The following is a 27,936-nucleotide window of genomic DNA, read 5'->3' as shown; positions in this document are numbered from 1 at the left end:
ATGATTACTTCTAAAAACTAAGTTCATATTTTTCCCCATCACAATTTTAATGTCTCTATGGAACCCCATCTGCTAGTAATCTATTTATTTAACAAGCATAATTTGGGATTGTTATTTGTTTATATTTTTAACTTTTTATTACAATTAATATTTCAAGAAATATCATTTATAAAAAAATCATTTCCTACTCAGATACCATAGCATGTGCCTATAATTCCAGCAGCTTGGGAGACAAAGATAGGAGGATCAAAAGTTCGAAGTATTTCTCATTAACATGGGCAGCAATGTCCTAAGCAAATTAATGAGACCCTGTCTCCAACAACAACAACAACAACAACAACAAAAGAAAGTAATGAAAAAGACCTTGGGATGTAACTAAGGGATTTAGCTTCTGGAGGTTCAATCTCTGGTACCAAATTTGGGGATGAGAAGAAAAGAAAAAAAATAACTTTCTATATTTCTGTTTACTTTTGAAAAAAATTTCAATATGGAGTTATTTGGTTAAAGTTGGGAAACTTTAAAAAGATGACAGGATTTTTAAATTTCTCTCAAGAAAGTTTGTATTCCACCAGCGAGGCATTTTTCACTGCCCTGAAACATGTTATACATTTAAAGTTTTTAGGTTGATTTTGGGGATCAAACTCAGGGTTTTGTGTTACTAGTGTGATGTGCTAGTGCTGAGCTAGATACTAGGCTACACTTCTAACATTAACATTCATTAAAAAATGAAATGAAAACAGATTATTTTTTTATTCAAATTCATTCTCATTCATAAATTTGTTCATATTTCTGTATTGAAAGGACATATACTTTTTATGTTTTTTAGGTATACATGACAGTAGACTATATGTTGACATAAATTTATTTTTGTTATGTCTTATATTCCATTGTGTGTGTGCACACACACATATTTTTTTTATCCCTTCATCTGTTGAAGAACATTACTCTTCATTATTGTCTTAAATATTAGGTCCCATCTTGTTCAAAAATGGATTTTGAGTTTTTTGTAAAATACATAATGATCAAAAAGGTAAGTTGAGAGTGTTACCATAAAAGAAACATAAAAAGCATAATAACAGGTATTAGATTATTTATCCCAGTTCGGAGTTATAGTAATACAAAAGATACATATTTTTTATATCTTTATTTTATTTATACATGGTGCTAAGGATCAAACCCAGCACCTTACTCATGCTAGGCAAACACTCTACCACTGTGCTATAGCCCCAGCCCCAAAAGACACATATTGAAAAAAGAATGTCTGAATATGCTGTTACATTGTAAGCCAATTATAGGTATGTCTGACATATTTTATGAAGATAAATGATATTACTACTGAATTCATAAGTTTGTATATAAACATGACTTTAAAGCTTATTTGACATGAAATTATCTTTTTAACTGGGGAGGACCTATGATTGTGCAAAAAAAATTACCTTAAACTTGTCAATTTACCAAATCATTTCTAATTTACTTTTCCGTGGTATCTAAAAGATTTGCTAGTAACAGAAACTTATCAAATAACAAAACAATCTTTTATTATTGACTTTCAATTATGTATGTTTTACACAATATTAAAAGAGAAATTTAAAATGTTAAACTAGAAAAGCTTCAGAGAACATAAAATTTTTATTAAGATACTAAATCAGCATACAAAGAGCCAGAACATAAAAAGACATTTTTGGTTTTTGGCAAAAATCAATTAAAAGGCATCCATATTACCTTCAGATATACCTTAAAAGAAGATGAGGTGAAGAGAAAAAATGATGATATGTTACATGAAAAAAATAAGAACCCACTAAAAGAAAAAGAAACAGAATTTAACAAAGAGGATCAAGTGAGAAAGCAAGCTGAAATCTCTGTTTGTACAATAGATACAGAATTGGAGACTGCAAGAAATCATTTTAATCAGGTAAATGAACGTTCAGTAAAGTTTCAAATTTTTACTGTATTTCATTTGAATTATTTATAAAATCCCTTTAACTTATTTATGTGGCCATGTTTCACTTAATGATGGCAATGTGGTCTGAGGAATGTGCTGTTTGGCAATTTCACCAACATGCAGTCATCATGTGTGTGTACTTCTGCACACTTCAGACATCTCCCACAATGTCAGGAAACACAGACTTATAGGACCTCCATTTATATGCAGTCTGCTGTTTCCCAAAGCATGGGTATGTGGGGTGTGAACTACTATTTTGATTTAAAACACAATGTTCATTATTTGGCAATAAAAAAATTAAAAAAAGATCTAACAAACCAGAAAAAAATACCACAATGTTATCTGACTCTTAAATGATGATATTTATGACAAAACTAGTTACAGCAAAACTTTGCATCTGGTAGTTGTTCAGCATTTGTTTTCTGAATGAAGAAGTTTAGTTTAATCACTGACATAAATATAAATTTAGGTGTTTTATGTTAAAATACAAACTAAATATCTATGTACCTATTTAAATCATTTTTTAAAAAAATGTTTGACAATTACATTTCTGTTTGCATTTAAGAAATGGTTTTTTTTTAATTTTTAAATTTTTTAAAGATAGATAGAGAGAATTTTAATATTTATTTTTTAGTTTTCGGCGGATGCAACATCTTTGTTTGTATGTGGTGCTGAGGATTGAACCTGGGCTGCACGCATGCCAGGCGAGCACGCTACCACTTGAGCCACATCCCCACCCCAAGAAATGTTTTCACTCACCCAAATTTATCTGTCATTTGTGCAAGTGAAATGTAAGACATTTACTCATAAAGAATAAATCTATCTTTTGGAATTATTTTTTAATCTTGAAGGTCCCACTCTTAAATTAATCTTTTAGACTTCTGTCACCTGCTGATATACAGCCAAAACCTTGCTGAAATAAATTTGTAGATTTTAGCAGAACAAAATGAAACCTACAATTTCCATGAGACCATAATGCCAGAATTTACAATATGAAATTTCAGTAACACATTTTTTTGCAAACAAAAAGGAAATGTTTCCTGAATTATTTTCTTCTGTTTTCAAATGATTGAGAGAGAGAGAGAGAGTGTGTGTGTAATATAGTTAAACAGTAAATCTATTAATTATGGGAAAGTATAGAGGGTTTTAAATCCATATATTTATAACCATAATGTACATATTTTGGAGGTGAGGGATGCAATTTTTGTCCCATTGAATTAAGTAATGTTCTTAATTCAACTGTATTTCTCCGCAGCAGTTCCATGATGACTTTCAGAGTAGCCTTATAAAGAGAAAAGACTTTTAATATTTTCCAGAGGAATAGTTGATTTTTCTATGATCTCAAAACCCTTGCTTCTAATAGTAGATCTTCTAGTTTGGGGAAGTGACTTTGCTCTCTTGTTGTATTAATGTGCATTACTACTTCCACTGTTAAGTAAGGAGGAAAAGTGGGGCCAGCAAATACTCTGGTTTTGTAAATCATTTTCTCACTTTTAAGAAGAGAAACAAACACTTTGCTTCAAGTAATCTCCTACTTCAGTACAAAACACCTTTGGAAAAAATGGCATACCATAATATGTTCTTAGAAATAAATTACTGGTAAGTATTTGTTCCTAATACATAAGATCTATTTATTTCCTTTATTTTATATTGACTCATGTTTCAATGTTCACTGAGATGAAACAAATGCTACTGAGTATAAATCTCAGGATTTTCTGAGTAGAGCCTTACACATTTTGCCTTATTTGTCATTTGTATTTTGAAACACAGGCCTTCTTTGGTGTTTATCCATTCATAGGACAGAAGTAACTGGCTTTGTGGATGAGCACTAGAAGCAGAGACAAAAGACTTGGAGAAAAATCATGCAATTTGCCTATGTTTTTAGCCTTGTGCTCCTTTTCAGAATTGTGATACATTGTTCATTGATATAGATCATGTGTTTAATGCTGTTCCGACATTTATAATTTATCAATAGATGCAATTCTCATTCACAGCTACAAAATGTTAGAAAACAGAATATGCTAGGAATATTTTTAGGAAAAGACCTTGGAGAACTTTTGTTATGTCTCAGTAGATGTAGAGCTAAGGCTCTTACTATGGATTGGTTGAATACATGAGGTGTCAGATTGCAAACTTATTCTTCTTAAAGTTAAGTGTCCTTTTATTTGCCACTGAAGCCATCCCAACAGATAGGTACATAATAAAATATTTGGAATTTTTAACTGTTTAAAGGATAGATCATACGATCCTAAAAGTGGATCAACAAAGAAGTAGTGAATTCTAATTTTTATTTATTGTTTTTAGGTATACATTACAATAGAGTTCTTTTGGTGTGTTACACATACATAGCATATAACTTCTCCTATGTAGAGTTTTTCTGGTCATGTATTCATATGTGAACATAGGAATGTAATGTCAGATTCATTCTACTATATCCCCTCCCCTCTCAGCCCTTTATTCACTTTTGTCTAACCAACAAACTTCTGTTCTTTTATCCTCCACCCTTATGTGTGTTACCAACTACATGTTAAGGAGAATATTCAGACTTTGGATTTGGAGGACTGGATTATTTCACTTGGCATGACAGTGTCCAGTTCCATTCATTTGCCAGCAAATGCCATAATTTCATTCTTCATGGCTGAATCCATTGTGTATATATAACACATTGTCTTTATCCTTCCATGTGTTGAAAGGCACCTAGATTGGTTCCACAGCTTAACTTTTGTGAAGAGCTGCTATAAATATTTATGTGGCTGTGTCACTATAGTATCATTGGAGTATACACTGAGGAGCAGAATAACTGGGTCAAATGGTCGTTCCATTCCAGGTTTTGTGAGAAATCTATATACTGCTTTCCTGAAAAATTGCTTGGTGCAATGTATGAGTCAATCTTTTCCCCACATTCTCACCAACATTTATTGTTACTTGCATTCTTTATATCTCAGTGTAGTTTTAATTTTCATTTTTCTAATCGCTAAAGATGTTGAACATTTTTTTCATATACTTGTTAACTGTTTATACATATTTTTCTTTGAAGTGCTTGCTCAGTTTTTTGTTCATTTATTGATTGGGTTATTTTTTGTTTGTGAGTTATTTTTCGAGTTGTTTATATATTCTGGAGATTAATGCTCTATCTGACATGTCAGTGACAAAGATTTTCTCCCATTCTGTATGCTGTCTACTCACATTCTTGATGGTTTCCTTTGCTGTAAAGATACCACCCCATTTATTGATTCTTTATTTTACTTCTTGTGCTTTAAGTGACTTTTTGAGGAATTCATTTCCTACACTGACAAGATGGAGTGCTGGGCCTGTATAATCTTGTAATAGGTCTAGGGTCTTTTATCTATTATGTAGGTTCTTGGTCCACTTTGTTTTTGAGAAATAGGGGTTAAATTTCTCCTACGACATATGGGTTTTCAGTTTTCCCAGCACAATTGGTTGAGGAACCTATCCTTTCCCCAATGCATGTTTTATAGTGTGTTTGTCTAGTATTAGATAACTACATGTGTGAGGTTTTCTCTGTTGCTTCTCTTCTGCAAAGTTTTTTTTTCTTTTTACATTGGCAAACTAACTAATCACTTAATCTGTTCTTTCATTCTGGTATAATGCAGATTTTTTCAATCTTTATTTTTTTTCTTTTTTATATAACCAGGAATTGAACCAGGGTGCTCAACCACTGAGATGCATCCCAGCCATTTATTTATTTATTTATTTATGAATGAGTCAGGGTCTCACTGAATTGCTGAAGACTGGCTTTGAACCTGTGATCCTCCTGCCTCAGTATCCTGAGACACTGGTATTACAAGCATCAGCCCCTGAACCTGGCAGTTCTTACATTCTTTAAGTTATAATTTTCTTTTACTCTCATAGATCCATCTTCTTGAATTAACTTTTGAACTCTTGGGAATTCATATTTTTATAATCTCAGAAGTTTGCATCTAATTTTTCTTCTGTGGTTATCTATTTATTGAAACCCTTTCACCATATAAATAAACAGGTTTTTCTTTAATTTCAGTGAAAATTATGAAACATCATTTTATTGAGTGCTAGCTAAATGTATCCTTGGTTTTATTTAGGTTTCTCCTAGTGATGGGACAGAGAAAAAGCTATTGCATAAATATCACAAGAAGAAGGATGAGGTCTCTATGAAGAGATTGGGAATGGACACAGTAAAATATCAGAACCAGGAAAAGAAGTGCTTTGAGAATACTGAAATTTTAAGAGAAAAGAATACCAGCCTTCCATGGACACAAAAATTGAATGAGGAAACACTTATGGAAATATTTCAGGACAATGAACAGTTGGATATTTGTAAAGTTGAGAATACATTGGAAAATTTCACACCTGAGAGTGAAAAACAAAGCACAGAAAGACCAGAAACAGATAGTTTACAGGAAAAAAAGAATATTGATGTATCTAACCTAAACGGTAGTAGTGAGATTCCTTCCCAACAGATTGCAAAGTCTGAAGTAAAAACTAGTGACCTAGAAAACGAGCTGCATCAGACAAGAGTAATGACTTTGGCTACAGATCAAGTAAACAGACACCTAACGCAAAGACAGTGCCAACTGAAGGAGATGGAACACAGGTATCAAAATGAAGAAAGAATAAGGAATGAACGTCTCAGAAAGCAGGAAGCTTCTAAAGAGAAGGTATCTAAACTACAAAGAGAAAGTACATTGCATGAAGACCAGTTGCATGAGTATCAGAACAAAGGTGAAAATAAAATAGATGGAATTATTAATGTCCAAACCCAATTTTATGATGTTATAAAAAATCTTCAAGCTCGGAATGACAGATATCGTCTCGTGCTGGAAAACAAATATTTGGAATTAATCAATGAAACTAATCATTTAAAAGAACAACTGGATCAATATGGAAAGGAGAAAGCAGAAGAAGTAAGTATCAAGCAAGATATCTTTATAAAGAGTCTTCAAAGGAATACTCAAATTGATATCTGCTTATGGCTAAATGTTGAATCTTGATGAATATAAAAATGTAGATATGTGTTTCTGTATCAACACAGAACTACAACCTGTTGTCCAGCCAAAATAACTTAGACCTCATTTGCAGCACAACCAATCTGTGTTTGAAGTGCTGAGTATTCCAATTTCCCTGCTCTGATTCTTACACACTGTGTACATATTTTAAAATAACTATAGATACTCATGTGTCAACTAAACACAAAAGACTTAGTTAAAATGTATTTTAATATTTAAAAAGGAGGAAATTTTTAAAACTTGGGCCTGACCCTTCAATTTAAGAAATTGTTTCTTATAAAGATTTAAGAGGTTGAGTTAAGATTTTTTTGTAGGTTTATATGCTGACATTAGTAATATGGTCTCAATAATGCTGAAACAATATCTAATTTTGGTGCTATTAATTCAACCCAAAGTTTGCACATGCTAAACACATGTTCTACCAATGAGCTACATCCCATTACTGAATAACAATTTTAATGTCTTCTTGTTGCTATACTTGAAGATCACAATGAAACACATAATGGAAATGCTCATACCTAGTTTCAAATAAATTAGTTACTTTTACAGTTTATTCCAGATTTTACAGTTGAACTGAAATGTAGATGGTGTATTTTGTAATAGACTTTCTTCAGTATATTTTTGTATATTTCTAGTTGGTAAATTTATTTTTAGTCATTTAAGTTTATCATAAATCTGAAAATAACTGTCCTGATATATTTTTTTTTGTTTTCATTCATGTCTTGTCCACCTCTTTAAAAGCATCTATTTGTCATTATCATAAATTGGGACTAATGTGATGAATTGCAGCAAAACCACAGTTGATTTCATCTGTAATTTGATGCATATATTCATGATAACTTGCTAATAGTTTTCTTCATTTCATGGCCTAATTCCTATTATATAGTGACAAAGATAATTGTAGCCATCTAAAATTCATTAATTTGGCACTGAACCCCCATGTCCAGACTAATGAAGGTGGCAGGGTTTATGTAAAGCAGGAGTGGTGTGAAGACCAGTGAGAAATCTAAGAGATGTGGACAGGCAGTGAGGTGGAGACCAGGTTACCTAGCATCTCCTTTATTCTTTGTGAAAGTATATTGGAATTATTTTAGCAAAGCTTTAAAGATGTGAGGATGTGGAGTATTAACTTGAGTCTCTAATAAGAGAAGGATAATAACCTCTATAGAATTCACCACTACCAATGAGACCTGTGTAACCATTTTTGACTGAGATTTCAGTAGTTTGTTAAACATTGCAACTTTATCAAGGGCAGTATGTAGAGATACAGGGCTCACCCTTTTGTGTAAGGAATGTGATAGTGACTAAGCAGGAGTACACAATCTTCTATTTTCTTAAGGGAATTCAGAAATAAACAGCAGCTTACTGTTGTATGTAGTGATATTTTTTCAGAGTAAACATCATTATATAATAATAATAGTAATAACAATAGTAATAATAATAATAATAACAATAATAATAATAAAATTTTAAAGTGAGCTGAGTAACAAAATCATTAACAGAAATATCAGGTAGTTGCAAGATGTCTTGAAAAACAGCCAGCTGGTACCCTGAAACTACAATGTGTATCAGAGGCTTCTCTAGAAGATTTAGCACATTTTCACATAAATTTAAAATATAAAGACAGGATTTAATGAAGAAACTAAGACAAATGACAAGTCAAGTATGTAGAAAATTGAACATGTCGTCTGTAAATCAACACCTGCTTAAGTAATAAAAGTTATTCTGGGATACTAATTTCAATGAACAGCTTTCTTTATATTTTCATTATAATTGATTTTATTATATTTGGGCATCTTTATACTGCACTTATTTCTTACACTTAAAATTTTCTTTTAGAATTTTTCTCTTACAAAATCAGCATCTTTCATTAAAATATCTAGTCTGAGAAAAGCTGAGACTTTTTTCTATAACCCAGCAGCTTTTCATGCTGTCTCTACAACAAGGAAAACTAAATAGAGGTACTATTTAATAGAATGTTTCAGGAAATTTTTTTTATTTTTACTTCATTTTTGTGCATCGATTCAAAATCTGAAAGTAATTACTAAATTGACTTTAAAAATGTGTACAAATTTTTTATGCTTTTCTCAAAATACAGATATGTTTAGGTTTTAGTTTAATTATTGAAAAACATAGGCTATTTCTTTATTTTTTCATTTATTTAGATATATTATGAAGCATATAAATATTTGTATTATGTCTGGACTGTTATCCAAACTAGACAATGAAAAATGTTAGCTAAGTTTTTTTTTCAGTACCTCTCTTAAAAGGCATTTTTATGATATATGTAATGCACCTGACATCGAATTCACCCATATAACATGTAAAATACAGTGTCTCTTAGTACATTAACAGAGTTATGTAACCATTTACATAGTCAATTTTAGAACATTTTCATGTTCTTGAAAAGAAACCTGGAACCTCTTAGCTGTCAGTTTTCTAATCCCTACACGTCCAAAGTCCTAGAAAACTACCAATATATTATTTTAGTAATTTACAAATGTAAACCATAGTACTTTTTTTATTTATTTATTTATTTTTTAACTTTAGGCAAGACTCTATTTTATTTTTATGTGATTTTTAAATTTGTTTTAGTTACCCATGACAATACAATGACCTTGATATATCATACATTTGAATCACATGGGATAAAATATCTCATTTTTCTGAGTATACAGGTTGCAGAATCACATTGGTCATGCATTCACATATATACACATGGTAATAATAATGTCCGTTTTATTCTACTATCCTTCCTATCTCCCCAGCCTCCCCCTCCCTTCCCATCACTTCTCTCTACCTAATCTAAGGTAACACTATTATTTTTTTTCTCACATCTTCATACATGTATTTTGTATAACAATGAAGGTCTCCTTCCACCATCCTTGCAATTCCCTTTCTCCCTCCTTTTTCCTCTCACCCCTCTTCCCTGTGTAGAGATAATCTTCTTCCCATGCTCTTCCTCTCTTCCCCATTTTGAGTCACCCCCCTTATATCAGAGAAGACACTCGGCATTTGTTTTTCTTGGGATTGGTTAACTTCACTTAGCATAATCTGCTCTAATGCCATTCATTTCCCTGCAAATGCCATGGTCTCATTATTTTTAGTGCTGAGTAATATTCCATTGAGTATATATGCCACATGTTTTTATTCATTCATCCATTGAAGGGCATCTAGGTTGGCTCCACAGTCTAGCTATTGTGAATTGTGCTGCGATAAACATTAATGTGGCTATGTCCCTGTAGTACACTGTTTCTTTATTGTTCTTTTTAGATATATATGATAGTAGACTGTATTTGAATATTTACATCATAGATTATAACTTCACATTTTTATATTTGTACATAATGTGGAGTTACACTGGTCATGTATTCACATGTGAATATAGGAAAGTTGTTTCAGATTTATTCTACTGTCTTTTCTGTTTCCATTGTCATTCCCATTCCTTTTGTCTTAATTCAGTGAACTTCTATTCTTTTTTCCCACATTCCTTACTCTGTGTTAGCATTCACTTATGAAAGAGAACTTCCAGCCTTTGGATTTGGAGAATTGGCTTATTTCACTTAGGATGATAATCTCCAGTTCCATCCATTTACTGGCAAATGCCATAATTTCATTCTTTCTCACAGCTTATTAATATTCCATCCTGTGTACATGACATTTTTAAAATCTGTTCATCTATTGAAGGTTTCATAGCTTGAATATTGTGATTTGAGCCACTTTAGACATTGTTGTGGCTGTGTCACTGTAGTATGATGATTTTAAGGATTTTGTGTGTAAATCAAGGAGTGGGATAAGTGGGTCAAATGGCGGTTACATTCCAAGATTTCTGAGGACTCTCCATACTGCTTTCCAGAATGATTGCACCAATTTGCAGTCCCATCAGCAATGTGTAAGTGAACATTTTCCCCACACTGCCACCAACATCTATCATTATTTTATTCTTTTCAGTTGCCATTCTGACCCGAGTGAGATGGAATCTCAGTGTGGCATTTGCATTTCTCTAATTGAATTTTTTTCATATATTTTCTGACCATTTGCATATGTTCTTCTGGGAAGTGCCTTTTCAGTTCCTTTGCCCATTTATTGATTGGATTATTGGTTGGTGTTCTTTTGGTGTTAAAAAATTTGAATTATTTGTACATCCTGGTGATTTATGTTCTATTGGAGGTGCACATGGCAAAGATTTTTTCACGATTTGAAGATTCCCTTTTCATAATTCTTGATGGTTTCCTTTGCTGTGAAAGTTTTTTAGTTTGATACCGACCCATTTATTGATTTTTTAAAAAACAGTTGTACATAGACCACAATATCTTTATTTTTATGTGGTGGTGAGGATCAAACACAATGCCTCACACATGGAAGGCAAGCACTCTACCACTGAGCTACAGCCCCAGCCCCAGCCCCATATTGATGCCTTTAAGAAACATTTTTATTTGTAGATGGACACATTATCTTTATTTATTCATGTGTGGTGCTGAGGATCAAACCAAGAGCTGCACACATGCTAAGCAAGCACTCTACCACTGAACTACCAGCCACCATTTTCTGATTCTTGATATTAACTTTTGCTTTTTGGAAATCTTGTTTGGAAGTTGGCTTATAGTTCTAACTCTAAAATTACTCTGTAATGGATATTTCATACAAGTGAATTTATACAACAGTAGGTCTTTTGTTTTTTACCAGTTTCATTGACTTAGAATACTTTTTTCAGGGATCCTCTGTGTTGTAGCAAGCATCACTATTTTATTTCTTTCTGTTGTCTAGTAGAATTTTGTTTTATGACCATATCACTTAGCCAGTTATCAGTTGCTAAACCATAAAATGCTTCCACCTCTTGACAACTCCAGTACTACATGACTAGGGGCATCTATTTACAAGTTAATATTTGGACATGCTTTTATTACCCTGCCTCTTTGTGGTCTTCATGAATTGTGCCGATTGTACCATATCTCTGTCTTATTCATGCTGTACTTTCTGACTTGACTGTTTTTATTCACTTGATCATGTTTATTCAGAGATCACATAAAATGAATTTTTATTTTTCATGCACTTTCTCTGACTTTTCTGTCATCAACAGTGTTTGCATGGTGATTATCTTGTTGAGATATAAATTCTCCCAAGGTGAGAGTAATATCTGATATCCACACCTATTCTAGAATGAATGGAAAATATTAATGCCTAATAGTTGTTTTAACAAAATTACTATTTGATATCAATCAATATTTTTTGTTAGTAGATTGGCCTGTTAAGACTTTTATTCTAACTATATTTCAGTGACAAAATATAAAATTAAATTCACTTAACCCAATAGTAAATTCAGTATGGGAAAAATCATCTTCTATATAGATTTCCTCAACATTTATTATGTAGCCAGAATTGGGATTTATAGATGTGAAATCCTTACCAACTGAAAAGCTAATATACCTTGTTATAGAAACTCAATCTACTCTTCATAATGCTGGTATAGATTATGTTTTGTTGCAGTTGAATTTATGTAAAATTTGTTGAGTTTGTGTCGAATATTTTCAGTATCTTATTTTCATATTGTGTTTTTTCATACTTCTTTTATTCATGCAGATGGATGATCTCACTGCAAAGATGAAAAATACATCTTCAAAGCACTTACATTTGAGAACAAACTATGAATGTTTTATGCAGAACTTGTTTTTTATAAAAAGTATACAAGATACATTTGAAAAAATAGAAAGGAATCAAAAGAATTTGGAAGAAAATGTAGTAAACTTTCCAAGGCACACACGGAGCACTCGAGTAGAACGAGGCCAAGGAGTACGATGGGAATGTGACATTGAACATCGAGCAAGATGGGATTTAGAGGAGAAGCAAAAACAAGTATTTCTGATTTTACAGGCTATCTTACTTATCTGCAGTTTACTTTAATTCATTTCATTGTAAACTATTTTGGATATACGTATCATAGGTGTATTCTATATCTCTTGAGGAAAGACATTTGATGCCCCTTCAAATACCACAATTTACATCATCCTTTCAGCTAATTTGATCTGAGTAATAATTTTCATCAGATAACTGTTGGATATTTGATAATAGTGGGCATAAGTAAGACAATGAGGAGAAAAAAATATGATGCAGAAATATACTTTTGAATTGTTAAGTTAAAATTTTCAACTTTCATATTTTGAATTGATTCTATTATTCTTTAAATTATCGGATGATCTGAGTGCTAATGTGAGAATGATTCATTACTTTGAGCACAGATCAATGGTAGATAGCCTAGCCTGTGCAATGCCCTGGGTTCCATTTGCAGTAGAAAAGAGGAGGAGGAGGGCAGGGAATGAGGGGGGAAAGGGGGAGAGGAAGAACTCAATTATTATTGGTTCAGATTTAATGTAATTGATACTGATGACAGAAGTTTACAGTCTAATATTTTTTTCTTCACTTTTAAAATTGCTGTCTGAATTTTTGACTCAGAAGTAAATAAAATAACTACATAATAATTATTTGGGTTCTAATTATTTTTAAAATATATTCTTTTTATGTTCTTTAGACACAAGAAGCAGCTCCGGAAATTACAGAGCAGTTCAGAAAGACTAATTTTACTTCAATAAGAAGTCAGATGGAACTCAGAATTAGCCATCTGGAATCTGAACTGAAAATTCTAAGAAATGCAACTGAGAGAATATAGGCACTTCCATATAGAACAATCCAGATTCCACAAGTATGTCAAAACCTAGATTGAAAGAGAGCAACTTAGTCTCCTTAATTTGTGTCTACTGCATAACTTTGAGACAGGTTGATGAGATCGGTAGCATGCAAAAGCAAACTAGACCCTATAATTTGTGGAAGTAATGTTAGGAAATGAATGTACTCTTGAAATATTAGTCTAGGAAGTTTATCTTTCACTTACCTTTGCATTTTACATCTGAAGGTAAACTATTAAGCTTTCTTCCCTTAGTGTTCTCCTATATGTAATCTGGTCTATTAGACTTTTAGTTAAGTATTTTTGAAGTTTTGTGATTCACATAGTTATATTGTGACAAAACTGCTTCTACATGGAAACATGAACCAAGTTTCACAATTTTTGAAAGATTATAACTGAAACCTTAAGTGTCCAGTGTTGCTGTAACTACACTCTGAGCACATTCTGACACCTGACAGATTAACTGATTTTTATTTTAATTTTTAAATATTATCCTTACATGGTATCTAGAGACAAAATGTTCTATATAGTTTTTCCCCTCTACATTGTCATACTTGTGATGATGGGAAGTATAACCTGCAAAGTGGTTAAAATATTCTGATGATAAGTGTTGGGGCCTGTGAATGACAGAATGAATGGGCAGTCTCCTGAAGCCCTGGTAACAAATTCATGGGCCAACTTTCTAGGCAGCAGCTTTAATCTTTCTAGATCACCCACTCACCTGTCTTGTTCTGAACCAGTGGCTGTTGCTCTGAATTGTCTCATTGTCAAATGCTTAATTTATCTAGGTAATAGGTAGAATATACATATGATGGTAATAAATGCTTGACAATATCTTCAAGGAACATTCTTTAAGTCCTTGAACTGGTTCACTAAATATGAATCTTTCTAGCTTTACTAAAATTTTCTAGTTGCATGTGTTTAAGGAAACCATGATGATTTAATATACTTCAACATAGTAAAATGGCTTTGGTAGTCAAATAACTAAGGTATACATCATCTGCTATATTTATCTTTAAAATATCCATATTGCTAATGGCATCCTCAAGAATCTTCCAAGGAGAGTCTTTCAAGAAGGCAGCATTGTTACCTGCAAAGTCATACATCGCTGATTTCTGTCTCTCTTCCACCAACATTGCTTTAATTGGAAGTTTGAAGCCCCCTAGAAATATGTACACTTCTTTAGAGAAATTACAAACCCATAATTGCATACACTGTCTCTGTTCTGATTCTTTTAGTGTTGTGCCCACATATGGAGAATTTCTACCTACTCTCTTTTTAAAATATTTTTTTAGTTATATATTTTCTTTATTTTATGTGGTGCTGAGGATTGAACCCAGTGCCTCACATGTGTAGGCAATTACTCTACCACTGAGCAAGGATCCCTCCACTTACTCTTATGGAAAATTTAAATTATTCTTTTATTTGATGAAAATTTTGAAAGTGCATTTAGACATAAATAATATTGAGGTTAATTTTGCAATAATTAAACAAGCATGAAATATAATGTGCTCTAATTCAGTGACCAGTACTTCCACTTTATCTCCCCTTCTTCCTCCCTGTGTTCTCTTTCTTCTGCTCTACTGATCTTATACTTATTTGTAGTTTTTAAGTTTCTTTTTGAATTATGCATTATGAATATACATGAAGGTGTAATTCACTGTGATATCTTCATATGGATTCACAAAAAAATTTGATCAGATTCATTTCACTTTTCCACACTGAGTGCTGTCCCCAACTCCCTGGCGTGGGTTGGGTGAGGGTTAGGGTTAGGTTAGGGTTAGAGTTGCATTGTAGAACAGGAGCCCTTCAGTATAACCCAGTGATTTCCTTCATACTAAGACTTCATTTGAGCGAGTCAAATATTAGTCCAAAAATGATGAGCTATATTTTTAAGAGCTAATAAGAAAAACAATGTCGAGCTATTTTGAACCCATTTGAAGATATTTCTATAATATTTGACAATTTTTTTTATCAGGGGTATTATTACAATAATGAAATATCTGCTTGAAAATGAACAAATAAAAGATACCATCTTGCTTTCATTGCACCTTGGTTTAGAGCTTCCATGGTTTAGTTTATTTATTTATTTTTGGTTGTTTGTTTCTTTGCACCAGGGATTGTACTCAGGGACACTTGACCACTGAGCCACATCCCCAAACCTATTCATGTTTTATTTAGAGACAGGGTCTCAGTGAGTTGCTTAGGCCTCACGGTTGCTGAAACTAGCTTTGAATTCAAGACTGTCCTGTCTCATCCTCTTAAGCCACTGTGATTACAGGCATGTGCCATCACACCCTGCTTCAATGGTGTTTTGATGAACTTCTTAACACATAGTAAAGCCATGCATATCTATATTAAATGTGGCCTCAACCTTATTCTTTTATTTGGCATTTTGACCTAAAAAATCACAGGAGAACAAATCTAAGCTTTATAAAACAATGCTGAAGTTAAATAGTTATGACAGAAAGAAATAATTTTAACATATAAATTACAATTTAATTTAATAGATGATATATTTTTTTCAGTTTCTTAGCTTACATGAATATCTTTCTGAAAAAAAATGAGAGAATGGGGTTTGAAGTGCTTCAGAGTCATGAAATTGGATGACTATTTACAAAAAGAGAATGAAAGTTAGTTGTTATGCAGGATGCAAGTATAAGTTGTTCTTATTAGTTCTTACCAGAAAAAAATGAGATAATTTACCATTTACAAAACAATGATAAATTGTGTATGAATGTAGACACAATGCAAAGGGGATTTGGGAGGCAACTCTTTTTCCAATGTATTTCTGGGAGAAAGTGGTGTTTCTTTTTTACTTATGCCTAAGCTAGTTTATTTAAAACTTAATGTAATAGTTCTACATTTCCTTGTGGAACATTAGTTTGCCATATCATGCTAGCCTGAATAGAAGAGTGTTTTTTAAACTCTTTCATCACGTTTCAAAGATATGTCTCCGTAATCACTGCAGAATGCCTTCAAAGGTGAAGGGAGAAGGAGAGGGAAAAAACTACTAGAGAGGAAGAGTGATCAAATTATTTTATGTGCATCTGTGAATATGTCATAATCAATTCCTCTATTATATATAGTCAAATCCACCAGTAAAAATTTTTGTTTAAAATAATTTTCTTTAAAAATAGAACATGAAGACAGGAATGGGAATTCTGTCAGTCAAAATCATTTGTTTTCACATCAAATGTGTAAAGGCATTAGACACCACCTTATTGTTATCACTACAACATACTTACTATGTTCAGTAATATATTTTAGACCCTATTTGGGGAATTAGTAAGAGAAGAGTTTTATACAAAGAACACTCTACATGGTGATATTTATATAAGAGTTGGAAGTATTTACCACATAACTCATCAAGTGCACATCTATGAGCCAAATGTTTAAAAACTGCTGGTCATAACTACTGAAATCAATTACAATTAAAGAGCTATGTATTTTTTCCAATTCTGAATATCAACAAATTAAAGACCTTAAGTGTGAAACTGCTTTTTTCCCACTTCTGCCCCACTATGAAACTGTCAGCCTATACACTGACATTCTTTTGTGGGAAAAAATGGCATCACCCATTTTCTGTGGTTTATGGCCAAAATCCCAGACTGACTAAGTAACAGTCACACATTTAAAATACCCTTTCATGACTCTGTCATTAGTTTACATTTGCCTCAATAAAAGTATGAAATTTCTTAGCCAAAAATTAAAATATCCAAACAACTGGATTTTTGTCAGGTTACTCAGGCTATCTCATCTCACTTGCTTTATGGCACTTTGCTCTAGATTCTAGTGACACTGGACCACTGTGATTCCACAAGTGTTCTTTCTCATCTCGGTGTCTGCAGTGTCTGCATGCACCTCTTCCCTTTCTCTCACAATTTCTCCTTTTACTTCAGGTGTTAACTCATGTATCACTTCCATTGAAGGACCTCAAACACTGACACAAATTTGGGACAGAAGTCCCTTCTAAGTGTTCCAGTGGTAACCTGTTTTATCCTTGTCCTAATGCCAATGACTCTGTATGGAAATTGCCCGATTGTCTGCTTTTGAAGCTATTGTATATGACTGTTGAGAGGTGTCCATTATCATCTCCATGTTGTCATCCCAGTTCTTGCCAGAATACCCTAGCATATGGTTGTCAAATTTATGCATGAGGGGTGGAAAACCCAAAGTTCTGATACTCAGTCATAATGACAATTGTGTATGAAAATATGGGCGTACTGCATTCCATAGTGATTTTGTATTGTGGACATATCTTTTTTTCTTCTTATAAACAATGAAAAGTTCTAAACTTCTTCACTGACTTATACTTATAAAATGTTTGAGAAAAAATATAATTCTTTTTCTCTTGCTGCAGGATTTGAATCCTGACCATGGGAGCTTCTGCCTTAAGAATTACTAATAAGACAAGACAAGATTTACTTTTGGAAACATCATAAAGATATACAGAGATTTTAAGAAAAAAAATATGAAAGCTAATATTGTGTTTTTCAGACTGTTAATATAATATTTACATATTTATGAAATGTATGATGTAAATACTTTATTGAAATGGATGTGTGTAACATATAATGAAATTATCAAAATATGAAAATTGTTTATATCTGTAAGAAAATGTGAAGTGCAAGTGCAAACCAGTTTTTATTAAATGTGTTTTCAGACTATCTAAATGTTAACATTTAAGCTCAATTCAGCAACCAAGTCAACACTAATTTGGAAGATCTAAATATCACATTAATGATGGATTATTTATATTATATCAGTGAATATGGGTCCAGAGAATTAGGCAACATTATTTTTACATGCTGGTTACTATATTCATAATGGATTAATGTATTGCAATTATTATACTGCCATCTTTAAATTTATATTTCAGGCACTGACTTATTAATTTTTCTAATAAGAATATTTGCTTAGTGTTTTATCTTCTTTTTTTTTCTTTTCTCTTTGTTTATACAATCTTGGGAAATAATAGTAAATTTACAGGTTCTAATATAAAGTACTTTTGTCTGCTGAAGCATTTTAAATTGAATTGCTTACATAATGCTATCATTTATGATATTTTTAGTATTTTGTACAAGTCAGAACATGCTAGATAACTACAATTCAACATTCATTTATTATGAGTATATTTTTCAAATATTAACAGGTAACAGCATAGTTGTTAATTGTATCAGTTTCATTATAAAGGTTATATTGTTATCTAGCATGTTCTGACTTGTAGGAAATACTAAACCTATCATGAAAGATGGCATAGTTAACAATTCATTTTAAAATGCTTCAGTGGGAAAAAGTACTTTGCATTAGAACCTGCAACTTCACTAATATTTTCCAAGATTGTATAAAGAAAAAAAGCAAAAAAAAAAAAAAAAAAAAAAAAAACACCATACATTAAGCAAATGCTGTTTCTCAAATCAACACTTATACATTCTATCATAATGCCTTGGACCACTTAATCCTCAGATTATTTTCATGTTTTTCTAGTAGCCTAATATTGTTCTTTATAAAAAAATATTTCCTTCAGAGACATGAAATGAACTTAATTGTTTTATTTTATAGATGCCTTCTGAATTAAATATTCCTTAGTCTTTTCTTAACCTTCATGACCTTTAATTTTTCAGAGGGAAAGCTTGTAGAATGTGCTTAAAATCGATTGGAGCTAGATTACATATTTTTGGCAAGAGTACCACAGAAATCAATTCTATGATTTTCACTTTGAATCACATCTTGTGACCTATAATATCCTCATTACTGCTGATGTTAATATTGGTCATTAATGTGGTATTTGCAGGATTTTACTTTGTAATTATTATTTGTGTGAAGATAGTTTGAGACTATACATATTAATATAAATATAAATGTGTATCATTCACCACTAAATTTGTTCATTTATTATATCTATACAGATTCATGGTTTATTTTATTGTGTTTGCTGTTACTTGTTAATATTTTAAAAATTTATTTTTCTTTCAGAAATGTTCTATTTTGATAATCTCAGATTTATAGAAGATTTAAGACAGCAGTGAAAGGAATTCATAAGAAACATTCCCTAAATGTTATTCTTTATTTCTAGATAAGTCTACGTACATAACAGTTTTTATCTCTGAAACATTTGCAAGATGCACACAATGTCTTTTTATTTGTAAATAAAAAAACTCACATTATCTAAAAATGAGAAATTATCTCTGAAACTATGGTGCAATGATCAAAATAAGTAAACTGTATTGTGAATATCTACTCTACAAATCTTATTCAAAATTTGACAATTATTTTAACAATTGTCTTTGAACCAAAATAAATCCAATTTGGGGAAATTTTAATATCAATTATTCACTGTGTCCAGTGGTCTTGTTTCTTCTGTTTTTTTTTTTTTTTTTTAATCTGGGATGGTTCCTTTAGCATTTCTGGGCTATTCATGATATCTTTGATTTTGATTTTTGAATGATGTATTTCAGTAGTACTTCTATAGATTTTTCTTCAGTTTATAATTAGATTTTAATTTTCATAACCAGTGGATAAATGCTCAAATATTTGACTCTCAAGTTAACCTGAATGCTGCTGGTAGATTGCACATAGGGATCCCTGTTCTATCAATATGTCAATATATTTGGTGATATTAAAATTAATACCAATGGAATTTGCAAATATTTCTTTAGAGGAGCACATCATGAAGACTTTAGGCTTTGTGGACCAGAAGTTCTCTGTGGTCACAGCCTAAAATCTGCAAATATAATAATCATTCTTCTACAGATTTCCTGTACAATTCAGTTTATGAAATAAGAATATTTTCTGAATTTGCCCTCAGGTTTTGTTATTGATTTCACCATTTCAATATTAATAAGCACTTTGCATATCTGCCCTTGAAACTTATCTTTTAAAAATATTAATTGTTGATAGACCTTTATTTTATTTATTTATTTATATGTAGTGCTGAGTATCAAAAACAATGCCTCATCCATGCTAGAAAAATTCTCTTACACTGAAAAACAACCCCAGCCCTGTGTTATCATTAAGAATGAGAAAATTAATACTCAGTTTATTTAATAAATCAGGAAGAAATTTTCATGGTGACTGTAGATTAAATTTTTATGAATTTATTTTTTAGCATTTTTGGTGTTACATATGTAATTTTTAAAATGTTCAAAGGTTTACATATGATCATTATGTAAAGATTGAAAAATACAGTTAAAGAAGAACAAAGATTATTCTCCGTTATTCCACTTAGATACAATGTCTTTCAAAAGGAGGGTCTGCAAACACTAAATTAAAATCCGTTTTTTTATTTTATTGATTGATTGATTGATTGATGATATTCCAATCTAATCCAGAATATGCTCTACCCTAAGCCATATCCCAAGTCTTCCATTCATTTGTGAATCTCACTCTTGTGTTTTTCTCTTCCTGCATAACTCCAAGAATTACTTTTTCCAAAGTTACCATTGAATTTAACTTTTAACACATCTACACTTAATTTCATGCACTTAATTTTACAATTACTCATTCATCAATGGAACATTTCCACTTCTAATAACAAGAACTCCCAAGTGGATGAAGGGAGTTTAGACTCCACCAAAACAGCTATACAAATGATTTCTCTTTCCCACAACCACACATAAATGTATATAAACAGCCTCAATACCCAGCCAAATAGTTGTAGTAAAACTAATAAGAACTGGAGATAGAGGGCAAAACCAAGAATAGCCTCACTAAATGGTAAAGGAAAACTTTTGCCTTTCTCACAGATCAGCTTTTCCCCCAAGTTGACACACCAGTATGATCAGGAGAAACTGCCCAATTCTCAGTTTTCCCCTTTTGGTGTCAGAGAAAGGAGAACATAGCTCCAATATTCTGGATTTTTAGGGAACTGTTTTCTGTCTACTGTGACACAGATCTGGTGGCATATTTTGATAATTAGTCACATTGAGAAAGGAAAAACCGTTGAACATCAAAGAACCTACAGTGCAGAAACCAGGTGGAAAAAAAGTTTATGTACTTTTGATAGAATTCCACAGCTTTCTTCCTAGAAAGCTAAGTGTTTGGAGAGAGTGTATCCACAGCAAGGGTGACAAAGCCCTGAAATACTTAACTGGGCTTGCTGGTGAAGATCTTCCCCTGTGTGCAGCCACCAGGAGAGAGAAGTTTGAAACTAAAATTCTCAACCAAAGGCAAACTAGTTCAAGGAGCACATCAAGAAAAGCCATAACACAGCCATGCTATCCTGTAAAATCTATGGGGCCTAGAAAATTAAGTTTCTTAGTGTTTCTGTTAAGAAACAAGAATGTCAAAAACTACAGTTTTAAAAGTATTAAGAAATACTAAACAATAAAAAATAAATGACAATAAATTAAATATTAGGAAAAAATCTATCAAATATATAATTGAAAATACAAATGATCATTAAATTTGTGGTTCTCAATCTCCCTGACCCCCAGTACTGGGGATGGAACCCAGGGGTACTCCACCACTGAGCTGTACACACCATCCTTTTTAAATGACCACTCTTAATTTTGAGACACTAAGTGCCCAGGCTGGCTTCCAATTTAGGATGCTCTGCTTCCTTCCACCTCTACCATGCTGGGATTAAGGGCATGAGGCACTGTACCAAGCTTCTCAACCTTAAATAAAGGGAAAAAATAAGGCAAGCGAAACTTTAATACTAGTATTGAAAAAGAATAATAACCACAGTCCAGTAAAGAGAATTTAACAAACAAAAAGTTCAGGAGATTGAAGTGTACATTTTTCCAAATGATTTTACTTGGGAGGCTAAATCAGAGCACAAATTCAGGGCCAGTTGCAACAATTTAGCAAGGCCCTAAGCAACAATGAGACTCTGTCAGATTAGTATATGAAAAAGTTTGGAATGGAGCTTGGTGAAAGACTACCACTGAGTTCAATCTCCTATACCAATGAATAAATTAATCAAAATCACAAAAGAATATGTCAGGTAATTAATAGCAATTCACTTGAGAATCAAGAAGGAGGATTATTTTTAAAATAAATTTCAAACAAATAAGAATGTAAGTAACAAATATGAATGGATAAGTTATATCAGAAAGCGGACTATAAGCTACCATTAGGTGGGCATGCAGACAGTATAGGTTAATAACTGAGTTCTAGGTAAATTTAAGGATCAGATCATTAGATTCTAAGGTGCTTCAATATGTTCTGGACTGCAGAATTTTATCATGGAAATCTTGGTGTTTTATTAATATCAAAAAACATGAATATAAACTCAATGGCATAAAAGTTCTACAAATGAATGGAAGTGGAAAAATCTAATTAGAACATCTGTAAAGAGAATCTATAAAACAAGAAAAATACATTCTAGATATAGTAATCCATAAGTTAAAGAGATTATTCTCATGTCTGATCAACACTTTGAGGAGTACAGATAAAGATGCATCTTGGTGAATACTTCTAATTAAAACAGCACTGAAAGTGATTTTGCAAATCAGGAGATAGTGCCATTTTTAGATGGCAAAACACTTAATTTTTTCAATTAAAATCTTGAACCTGAGGCATGCCAGCTAATGCTGTTTATATACTTAAATAGAAAATAGAAACATTTAAGCAAAGAAAGGAGATAAATGACATATACACAAGAAAGATTAAAAGTTCTTTATTATTAATCTTATAATTTTTCACTTAGAAAACCTGATATATTGTAAAAAAAATCCTCAATATCTTAAAATCACAATGAGATATGAATAAGAGATAAATTTGGAAAATAATAATTTTATTTATGTTAGGAATTGGGACTCAATAAATTTCTGTTGCTATTGTCTGAAATCTGTAATAGACAATAAATGAATGGGAGTGGACTCATTCCAAATCTGTTTATTACTAGAATAGTGGCAGGGTGATTGCCTACTATGAGTGTGCATGAAAGTTCCTGAGGTTGATGCCTAGCAGCTATAAAATAAAACAAAAGAGTCAAAAAGGTGCCTTTATTTACACATATGAACATGCTGTGGATTGGTCTACAGGCATTAATTTGATGGTCTTCATGCAATATCCAATTTTCTGCTAATGTAGCAAATCACTTTAAAGGTACTTTATGTACCTCTCTTGCTCCTTTGTAAGCATATCTCAATATGCTTACACAATATTTTTCAAGTGACTATGTAAAATTTTCAAAAATTCAGATTTCTAAATGACATTACTTAAAAATTTTCTCCACTTTATTTCTGTTTTTGAATTCAATTAATCCATATGACCAATTTGTATATTTGAATATCCTGGAATAAGCTAATTTGTGTTTACAAAGAAATATTGTCTTTGAAATATTTATTCTTCATGGAGCTTTTATGTGCACATATGAACAAAATTTTAAAATTAGCTTTTATAATATATTACCAAGAAATATTCAAGGGCTGGGGATGTGGCTCAAGCAGTAGCCTGCGGCCCGGGTTCGATCCTCAGCACCACATACAAATAAAGATGTTGTGTCCGCCGAAAATTAAAAAATAAATATTAAAATTCTCTCTCTCTCTCCATCTCTCTCTCTCTCACTCTCTCTTTAAAAAAATATTCAAGGGGTCTTTTATATCTTTTTGAATTTATTACTAACTATCTTGGTCTAATGTGGTTTCTGGGCCACATGCATATAATGTTTAAAAAAAATAGTGACTGGCTATAATGGTGCAGGCCTGAAATCCTAGTAATAGGAAAATAAATCAGGAGGATTACAAAATCAAAGCCAGCCTCAGCAACTCATGAAGATAAGAACATCAGAAACTTAGACCCTGTTTCAAAATAAGAATAAATAAATAGGCTGCAGGGTACAGCTCAGAAGTAATGCAATCTTGGGTTCAGTCCCTAGTAGCACCCAGAAAAAAAATGCTATATATACACTACACTATCATCCTGTTATAAACAAATATAATATGACTCATCAGTATTTTATATATATATATAATTTATATATAAAGTATTTTAAATATTTCATATATAAATTATATATATATAAAATATTGATGAGCCATAGTGTATATATATATATGTTTTTAATGCTAAATATATTATATATATATATATATATATATATATATATATTATTCATTGCAAATAATGTAGAGGTTAAGTATGGCCAAAACAATGCTGAAGAGACTATAAAAATGGGTACATTATCTTTAATGGATTCTAAAATAATGTATATTTTATGAGCTAGTTAATATAGGGGTGTCTTAAGCAAGCAGGAAATCACTCAATAAAAGAAAAAAAACACAAATGAATATTTCTGAGTATTTCCTGAGTATTAAAACATAAAAGAATGAATGTGACATGGTATTATTTTATTTATATATTTATCTACTTATTTATTTCTTACATACATAACAATAGTGGAATTCATTACATTCATATTTATCCATTCACAGAACAATTTTTCATAATTCTGTATATAAATCATGTTCATGCCAAATTATGCCATTATACATGAGCTCTCTTTTTTTGCATTACAATTTTTAATACATCTTTATAACACAAATTGTCATATCTCTGTTTATATATAAGATATGTTGACACCAAATTCACATCTTCATACATGTATTTTGTATAATGATGTCTGTCTCCTTCCACCATCCATGTTATTACCCTTCTTGGCAGCTGAAATAAGAACCTTCATACTAATATCTGACAATACAGAGGTTTCTTAGACCTGGAAAGGAAAAGAAGGCAAGGTGAGGCTTTCTTCTGACAGCCCAGTGAAGTGAAAGCAAAGCAGCATGGGGCAAGGGGAGCTCAGCTTCCCCTCTACAGTCAAGTCTTTAAAAGACAAAACAGCAAGGAAAGTAAAGGCTTGGCTTCCTCTTCATAGCAAAGCTAAGGGCAAGGACAGGAACAATGAGACAAATTTAGCTTCCCAATGACAGCCATCTCAAGACAATGCATGGAAAAATGCAGAAAGGCCAGGCTTGTTTTCCCCTCAGTAGCCAAGCCATAGCAATACAAGAGAAGAAAGGTAAGGTGAGGAAGAAAAGCAAACAAGGGTTGGCTTTCCTGATACAGAAGGCAAGGTCAGGCCAGGCAAAGCCTGGCTTCCCTCATGACCAAGCCATGAAAGTTTGGGCCAGACCAGGGAAGATTTGGCTTTTCTTAGATAGCTCAATCACAGCAAGGTATATCAAAGAAAAAAGAAATAATAATGCAAGGCAAGACTGGTTTTCCCCTTCATAGCTAAACCATGGTCGGCCAATGAAGAGAGCCACCAATTCAAATTCAAGTTAGGGCAAGCTTTGGCTTCTCCTGATGCACAAGCCATGACAAAGCTGGAAGGACAAGTCAAGGTCATGCTAGGCAAGGCCAAGTAAGTCTTCTCAGCAGCCATGCCACGAAGAGGCAAGGCAAGGCCAGATAAAGCAAGACCAGGCAAGAGTTAGTTTTTCTCCAATAATCAAATCTTGGCAAGAAAGTCAAGGGAAGACCAGACAATAGAAGTATCAGTTAAAAACAACAACAACAAAAAAAAAAAAAAAACATCAGACTGTGTCTCACAACTGATTCCTCAGCTGGGTCTGTCAGTGAGATCACCTAATATGGCTCATCAATATGGTCTCAGCTACCTTCAGCATGTGGTATTTGGGTAGCCAGACTTTTTTATGATGGCTTGGGGTATCTCAGGATATAAGGCAGAGGCTTGTCTATTGTGTCATTTGATTTATTCTTGGAAGTCACAAAGCTTCTTTAACACTGATGCAATTGGTCATGGTCCTGCCCATATTCAATACAGAAAACACACTACCTAATTCTTAGTGGGCAGGTAAGAAGTGGTCAAACAGACTGCTCACTCTGCCTAAAGTTGTTAAAACATCAAAAAGCCCTGTGACTCCACTCTTCATTACATTTTGATGTCTTAAACTATCACTATAATGTGTAAGTCCCTGTGTATTCTAAAAGAACCAAATTATGCATGATCCACTAATGGTCTTAAAATATCTTGGAATAAGATGCCAATTTTGAACTTTATGTATCTGCCAGAAATACTTAGTTGCAGGACTTAAACATTTATTAAAGGGCATTAGGTAGCTTACAGATTTTCTAAAGGGGTCTGAGAATCTGGGTTGGAAACTATACGATTGGGAGAAACCATGAAGTTATACTGCATATTGCTTAGGGAAGTTCCTGATGCCACTGATACTGAGCAGACATTTCCTCTCACTCAGCACAATGTTCCAGAACCTCTGGCTATTGCCATCTCTGAGATCTCATATTCCATGCCTTTATTCTGGCCAAGGTGGATCTGTGCAGAACCTACTTCTGAATGTTATTTGCGACCCAAGAGGTGTCTTATGCATATGTACTCAAATGGCCTGATGTTAGCCCTTTTTCTTTGTGTGAGATGCAGCCATGGGAAGAGAAACTGTGTCCCATCGTCCCAGATGTGGAACACGTATGAAAACCTAAATACAGTATATGACATAATTATGTGATATGTAATGGTTATAAGACTATAAGTACATTAAAATAAATATAATGTTGATTAGCAGCAACATGATAATATATAAGCTCTCAATGATAAGTTCAAACCTATTTTAATGCACCTGTATCAATTTCATTGAAATAGTCATAGAATTGAGTTTCTGGAAATTTAATGGGTTAAGTCTGAAAATCTACTCCAGGTCTGGAAGGGATGCATAAGGTTTTACTAGACAGAACAGAGCGGTAGGGCACTCATTTAAAAGTCATTACAGAGGGGTAGAAGGCCAAGAGAGGTCAAGAACAAGTATTCCAGCATATAGTAAAGGACTTTGCACTGAAATTATGCAAATATGTGTATAGTGATGTTCAAGATAGGAGGTTAGTATAGTTTTTCTCATTCACTAGTGTACTTTTCACCCTTTACAAATCATATTTTCTTTTTAACTATTTGAAGGTAGTGTGTGCCATGACCAATATACATGAATTACTGATTTTGTTACAAGAAACGATTCCAGGTACTCAAGAGACACTAGCATAAAGGTTTAGATAAACAGGCCTTAATTTTAAGTAAGACTTTATAGATTTTTAGTTTCAGTTTTTGTTGCAGGACCTGACCTTGGAACTACACGGAGGAATGCTTATCTTGCTCATTGTTCAGCAAGGAAATTCTAACATAGAATATTATGTTTGGGGACAAATTTCTGTCAGAACACTGTCAAGTGCAACTTCCTTGTTCCTTTGACAAGGAGTTATTGCCCTGTTGGTGAAAGGTCAGCCTACATGTCAGTTTCTAGACTCTTGATGTCTGGACATCCATAAGATGGTCTGTTGTGAATCACCTCTGGCATATCATGACTATTATATGTAAATTGGCAAATACTCACTCT

The 27,936-nt window shown here is 32.5% G+C and overlaps 1 protein-coding gene across 2 annotated transcripts in view; it reads left to right on the top strand.

Annotated features, from left to right (window-relative positions):
* The window catches only part of LOC120885699 (ankyrin repeat domain-containing protein 26), a 33,845-nt gene extending 14,831 nt beyond the window's left edge, over positions 1 to 19,014 (top strand). For both annotated transcript variants that reach the window (XM_078014790.1, XM_078014782.1), the window contains exons 12-16: positions 1,729 to 1,912; positions 6,022 to 6,843; positions 12,526 to 12,798; positions 13,472 to 13,642; positions 17,988 to 19,014. In XM_078014790.1, coding sequence (XP_077870916.1) covers positions 1,729 to 1,912; positions 6,022 to 6,843; positions 12,526 to 12,798; positions 13,472 to 13,609 — 1,417 coding nt within the window. In that variant the 3' untranslated portion in view covers positions 13,610 to 13,642; positions 17,988 to 19,014. The remainder of the gene's footprint in view (positions 1 to 1,728; positions 1,913 to 6,021; positions 6,844 to 12,525; positions 12,799 to 13,471; positions 13,643 to 17,987) is intronic.
* The last annotated feature ends 8,922 nt before the right edge of the window (positions 19,015 to 27,936 follow it).

Source organism: Ictidomys tridecemlineatus, chromosome 1 (genome assembly GCF_052094955.1).
Source record: "Ictidomys tridecemlineatus isolate mIctTri1 chromosome 1, mIctTri1.hap1, whole genome shotgun sequence".
Taxonomy (NCBI): Eukaryota; Metazoa; Chordata; class Mammalia; order Rodentia; family Sciuridae; genus Ictidomys; species Ictidomys tridecemlineatus.
This window is presented reverse-complemented; position numbering and strand designations above follow the sequence as displayed.